Genomic DNA, 6,449 nt, shown 5'->3' with positions numbered 1-6,449 from the left:
TACCATATCACATCCGTCAAATGTGTTGGGGGCTATATATAAAGATTTGTCCCAATTACATACAATTAAATATCACTCGATCTGGACAGAATTTGAAGACTTCTACAAAATGTAAAGACTCAAAATTTATGTCGGGTAATGCACTAGGGTGGAACACAATGTTAGTAAAAAAATGTAGGAAACATTTAAATCTGTAGCAATTTTAAGGAAACTTCACAAAAGTTTATTTATGATTTATCGCTCGATATATATGTACTAGAAAAAAATTAGAGTCATTTTTACAACTTTTCGACTAAGCAGTGGCGATTTTACAAGGAAAATGTTGGTATTTTGACCATTTTTGTCGAAATCAGAAAAACATATTTATGGGAGCTATATCTAAATCTGAACCGATTTCAACCAAATTTGGCACGCATAGCTACAATGCTAATTCTACTCCCTGTGCAAAATTTCAACTAAATCGGTGTTAAAAATTGGCCTCTGTAGTCATATGAGTGTAAATCGGGCGAAAGCTATATATGGGAGATATATCTAAATCTGAACCGATTTCAACCAAATTTGGCACGCATAGCTACAATGCTAATTCTACTCCCTGTGCAAAATTTCAACTAAATCGGAGCAAAAAATTGGCCTCTGTGGTCATATGAGTGTAAATCGGGCGAAAGCTATATATGGGAGCTATATCTAAATCTGAACCGATTTCAACCAAATTTGGCACGCATAGCTAAAATGCTAATTCTACTCCCTGTGCAAAATTTCAATTAAATCGGAGTAAAAGATTGGCCACTGTGGTCATATGAGTGTAAATCGGGCGAACGATATATATGGGATCTATATCTAAATCTGAACCGATTTCAATAAAATTTGGCACACTTGACTACACTACTAATTGTACTCCTTGTGCAAAATTTCAACCAAATTGGGGTAAAACTCTGGCTTCTGGGACCGTATTAGTCCATATCGGGCGAAAGATATATATGGGAGCTATATCTAAATCTGAACCGATTTCAATCAAATTTGACACACTTGACTATAATACTAATTGTTCTTCTTTTGCAAAATTTTAAGCAAATTAGGGTAAAAGTCTGGCTTCTGTGGCCATATAAGTCCATATCGGGCGAAATATATATATGGGAGCTATATCTAAATCTGAACCGATTTCTTCCAAAGTCAATAGGGTTCTATTCTGAGCCAAAACACATACTTGTGCCAGATTTGAAGTCGATTGGGCTAAAACTGCGACCTAGACTTTGATTACAAAAATGTGTTCACGGACAGACGGACATGGCTATATCGACTCAGGAGCCCACCATGAGCATTTTTGCCAAAGACACCATGCGTCTATCTCGTCTCCTTCTGGGTGTTGCAAACATATACACTAACTTATAATACCCTGTTCCACAGTGTGGCGCAGGGTATAACTATAGTAGTTAACATTTTCTAAAACTCACCTACATTTTCCTGCTGGGTTAGCGTTTTTTTTTACTGCATTGTAAGATTTTCTCAGACGGTGTTAAGGACGCATTGTACGAATTGAACGCACGGTATGTAATTCTACCTTTAAGGTGACAGTTGCATACAATTTTCAAATATTCAACACTGTCATTACCTTTTATAAAATACATCCCTCAATATTGTGATAATGGGGGTTGAGAAATTTCAAATACCTCCAAAATGTTTGTTTGTTTTTTATTTTTATAGAATCTAAATTTGCCTGTTGCATTTTAAATACCCACGATTGTTGCCAATAACAAAAGTTTCTGGCAGTAACCACGTGAACAGTTTCCCTTTAACGGTTGTCCTAAGTTACAAACAAATTGTGTGCAGTCGATAAACAAAAATCAACATTTTCGATTACTCAATAGAAAAATAAACCAAATTTCTCGAATTTTTTGTTTTTTTCTCCTAAGGAAACACATATCAATTGAAATTTTGAATAGTTTGTCTATTAATATTGTGTATTGGTTGAATAGATTTTGTTTTTTCTATTATTCAAATGAAAGATAAGCAAATCAAATTTATCATTTGCTGGAAAGATATCATCCATCAAGAGTATACGTATTTATATAAAAGAAATTGTGATGTGCTGTGTTCAATATTGAATTCGAAATAAATTTCGAAAATAAAATCAAAAGAAACATTCTATATGTGCATTGTATGTTTTGGATATCAACAAAAATAATGGAGGAACTTCAAGATGCTAGTATTCATCATACAGCGGCAAAACTTATCAACACCATCAAGACATTGAAAAACTATGAGCCGTTATATGAAAATGTTCAGGTGTGAAAATTAAATATAAATGACATATAAATTTTATAAAAACAATTAAATTTATTAATAATAAATTTGCTTACACAAGATTGGTGATTTGAAAATCCTAGGATAGAAATGGGCCTCATTCTGAAATTTTGAAAAAAAAAAAACAAATTTAATATATACATTGATGACCAGGGCAAGCCTGACTCCGTCACACGCCTGCCTATCCTAGGGCTTCAGATTTGGTATTTATCTCATAAGTTTTTCTTACTCTTCTATTCTAGAAATTGGTTTGTAGCCCCTCTGTGGACCGTAACGATATGTGTAACACTCTGGAAGAGGCCATTAAGAATGCTGGCTTGGAAACGGAAATACGCAATATAATTTTTCATTTAGTACGAAGTAGATTGAAGCCCGAAGAGAAGCCTTCACAAATAAATATTGTAAGTATCCGCACATTCAGGGTTTTCCAACAAGAGGTGTTATCAAGGCAGATTTAGTAAGGTAGTTTTAGTATTACAAAAACAAAAATGTCAGTCGCCATATTGAAACTTTGATTGTCAGTCAAATTGAATTAAATTTCTCACTTGTTGAACAATATGTTCAACAAGTTGGAAATTTAAAATAGAGAAAATCTGGAAATGATCGATGTATGCTTCGAAATATGATACGGTCTACAAGAATAATTGAAGTAATTCTTACCATCAATTATGAGGATAATTTATTTCGATACTTTTCTGTCATAAATTTAAAGCAAATTGAAAATTAAAAATTTTTGGTATAAAATAATTTTATTTTGAATTTTTATTTTTATTTGTCACAATTGTCTATTAAACATTGGCGTAGCTAGCAACATTTTCGTAGGGGGTAAAAGCTACGATGTGTGCTCATTGTGAAAATACCTCAAAAAGAGAAAAAATAAATTCTTATAGATGGGAAGAAACCATAATATTTAATTCAATGATATATAATCATGATTTGAAGAAATACTGAATGGTATTTGGTAGGGGGAGATGAAAAACCCATAAAACCCCTTTAGCTACGCCTATGCCATTAAGCAGATACCGACAATCAAAGTTCTGCTCAAATGAAAAAATGGTAATCATCTGATAGCTTGAAACTACCTTCCTAAATATACCTTGGGTGTTATTTTGAATCGCCCGGTATTATTTGACATTTGACAAGTACACTGAAAAAAATATTTACGTGGTATTGATGATTAGGCAACCTAAATTTTAGTATTTGCAATTTAGTATTTGTAAATACAAATTTCTTTATAATAATGAAATTTTAATTAAACGAAAGTTTTTAATCTTTGTTAAAAAAAAAAAAAATAATTAGAATATAAATTTTGAAAATTTGTGTTTCTTCGTTAAAGTCGTATGTCTTTGAACTAAGGCAAATTTTCTTTAAAGTAAAGAAAAACTATTTTTAATTTACAGAAATCGTTCTGTATCTTTTACCACAGGGAAGGTTAAAATGTTTGGACTCAGGTAAACTTTTTTTGAGTGTAGAAGCTACGCCATTACACCCTCAAAAAAAGCGCTTCTCTAACGTATGTGCCAAACATATTTTGCAGGAAGCACATATGTTATTGGATACTGCCGAAACATTAATATGTTTGTTTTACATATATGTTTGGAAGCAATTTGATCCCAAAAATATTATATGCTTGGAAGAATTTTCTCTAACGTATGTTCCAAACATATTTTGCAGGAAACACATATGTTATTGGATACTGCCGAAACATTAATATGTTTGTTTTACATATATGTTTGGAAGCAATTTGAGCCCAAAAATATTATATGCTTGGAAGAATTTTCTCTAACGTATGTTCCAAACATATTTTGCAGGAAGCACATATGTTATTGGATACTGCCGAAACATTAATATGTTTATTTTACATATATGTTTGGAAGCAATTTGAGTCCAAAAATATTATATGCTTGGAAGAATTTTCCCTAAAGAAGATTGTGCTCATTCCCTCACATAATTTTCACTTCCACGAAATTTTTTAGTTCTTGGCACCTTTTTCTGTACTACAAATAATGTTGAAGAAATTATTCAACTTTATAAATTTTACCTTTCGCCTGGACGGAGAATCGAACCGAGGACCGTACAGTTTGTAAGCCAACACACTATCCACTGGGCTACGTAGCGGTTATGGTCATCAATAGACAATTATCGTTATAAGTTACATTTATATAGCATAGTTTGCAGCGCCCACGAGCCCATACAAACATAACATTATTTAGCAGAAACATACATTTGTTGGCCCCGTGGAGCAGTAGTTAACATGTCTGCCTTGCATGCAAATGGTCATGGGTTCAATCCCTGCTCCGACCGAACACATTTTTTTTTTATTTACACATTTTTATTTATACTATATTAAGTTTTTATTAAAGATTTACAGTCAGAAACAGTACTTGATAGAAACGAAATGGACTGAGCTTTTGGATAAAATATTATTTTTTTATTGCAAAAATAACAATTTTGTAACAAAAAACTGTTTTTGGTATAAAAGTTAAAAAACTCTACAAAAGAAGAACGTAGAGTCGAGTATAAACATACATAAATAATTTTATAATATACACATAAATTTATTTAGGCGCGAACAGTTTTTTACTAGCATTTAACATAATTTGAAATGAATTTAAAACTTATCGTGTTTTTACTTAATTTCTCGAACTTAATGCCCACTTTTATATTTGAAGGTGTCCGTCAACTCCTCTGGGACTACTTATTAATAAAGAGGAACTAAACTTTGTTTTTATATGTTTTACTGTTTTAATTTTTCACTAATTCCTCCTTTTTCATTTTCCAACTGTAAAAAGAGTATAGTGCCCTTTCGTTATTTTTATGAAGATCCCTTTGTAATTTTTGTATATTTTCCACCGTTTTTTTTTGTTTTGTTTTTTTTTTTTTTTTTTTTTAATTTCCTTTGCCTAAATATTTTGACTTACTCCTCGTGATAAACAAACCACATGTCCACACATACATAAAATGCTCTCAAGGCGAAAACACATGCTGTTTTGTTTTTTTTTTTCAAATGTCTATTCTCTTGGTTCCGAATGTCTATTCTCTTTACTCCGAATACTCACTCTAATATTCAAATTAAATAATATTTAGACTTAAGCATATCAAATTTTTGGCCTTATCATAAAACAGTTTTCCGAAACAACATACAAGCGGTTTCACAGAAATTGCTCTCTTTTCATTTTCTCGCTGTGTTATATTGATATCTTTCGTAAACCCTCCCGGTATCCATCTCTATTTCTTTCTCTATACTCTCTCTGTCGCTCTCTGAATAAAATATCTCAACAAATACACGGACGAAAAAGACTGTTTTTCATATGTTTGGGTGTAAAAATTATATGTTTGGAACTCAAATTTTTAAACACAATATTTTTAAGTGCAAGCTTATAATGTCCATAAACTAGCATAACATGTTTGGGACATATATGTTAATATGTTAGAACATATTATGTTTGGGACATAAAATGTTTGTAAATATAATATGCTTGGATGCAAACATATTAATTTATTAATAGACTATAAACATATATGTGTTTAGAAAGAGAGACATAAAGTCCTTAAAATATATGGCGCCTTAAAAATATATATATACACAAAAGAATTTACAAATTTGGAGTAAACATATATATGTTGTGATAAAAAAAGAGCATGAGTTTTGTTTATGTTTATCATTTTCGCATTACGGGCACAATTTTTTTTTTTGTTTCGTCAAAACAAATCGGAACGTAGGACGAATAAGTCAAAATATTAAAAATATATGTAAAAAAAAAATAACAAATAAAAAATTGGTGTCGGTCGAAGCAGGGATCGAACCCAGGACCCTTGGCATGCAAGGCAGTCGTACCAACCACTGCTCCACATCGCCAACAAATGTATGTTTAACAATGTTATGTTGTTAAACAATGTTATGTTTACATCGGCTCGTGGGCGCCGCAAGCTATGCTATATAAATATAACTTATAACGATAATTATCTCTTGATGACTATAACAGCTACGCAGCCCAGTGGATAGTCTGCTGGCTTACAAACAAAAAATTATAAAATTGAATAATTTCTTCTACAATGTTTGTATTACAGAAAAAGGTGCTAAAAACTAAAAAAAAAACTCGTAGAACTGAGAAAAATATGAGGGAATATACAGAAACAAGTTTTTG

The 6,449-nt window shown here is 31.6% G+C and overlaps 1 protein-coding gene across 1 annotated transcript; it reads left to right on the top strand.

Annotated features, from left to right (window-relative positions):
- Positions 1-1,669: 1,669 nt before the first annotated feature.
- LOC142242859 (uncharacterized) lies at positions 1,670-3,151 on the top strand. The gene is made up of 2 exons (XM_075314375.1): positions 1,670-2,283; positions 2,544-3,151. Exons 1-2 carry the CDS (start codon positions 2,158-2,160, stop codon positions 2,757-2,759), a joined length of 342 nt encoding a protein of 113 aa, XP_075170490.1. The 5' UTR covers positions 1,670-2,157; the 3' UTR covers positions 2,760-3,151.
- Positions 3,152-6,449: the final 3,298 nt, after the last annotated feature.

This window comes from Haematobia irritans, unplaced genomic scaffold (assembly GCF_050003625.1).
Source record: "Haematobia irritans isolate KBUSLIRL unplaced genomic scaffold, ASM5000362v1 scaffold_89, whole genome shotgun sequence".
NCBI lineage: Eukaryota > Metazoa > Arthropoda > Insecta > Diptera > Muscidae > Haematobia > Haematobia irritans.
This window is presented reverse-complemented; position numbering and strand designations above follow the sequence as displayed.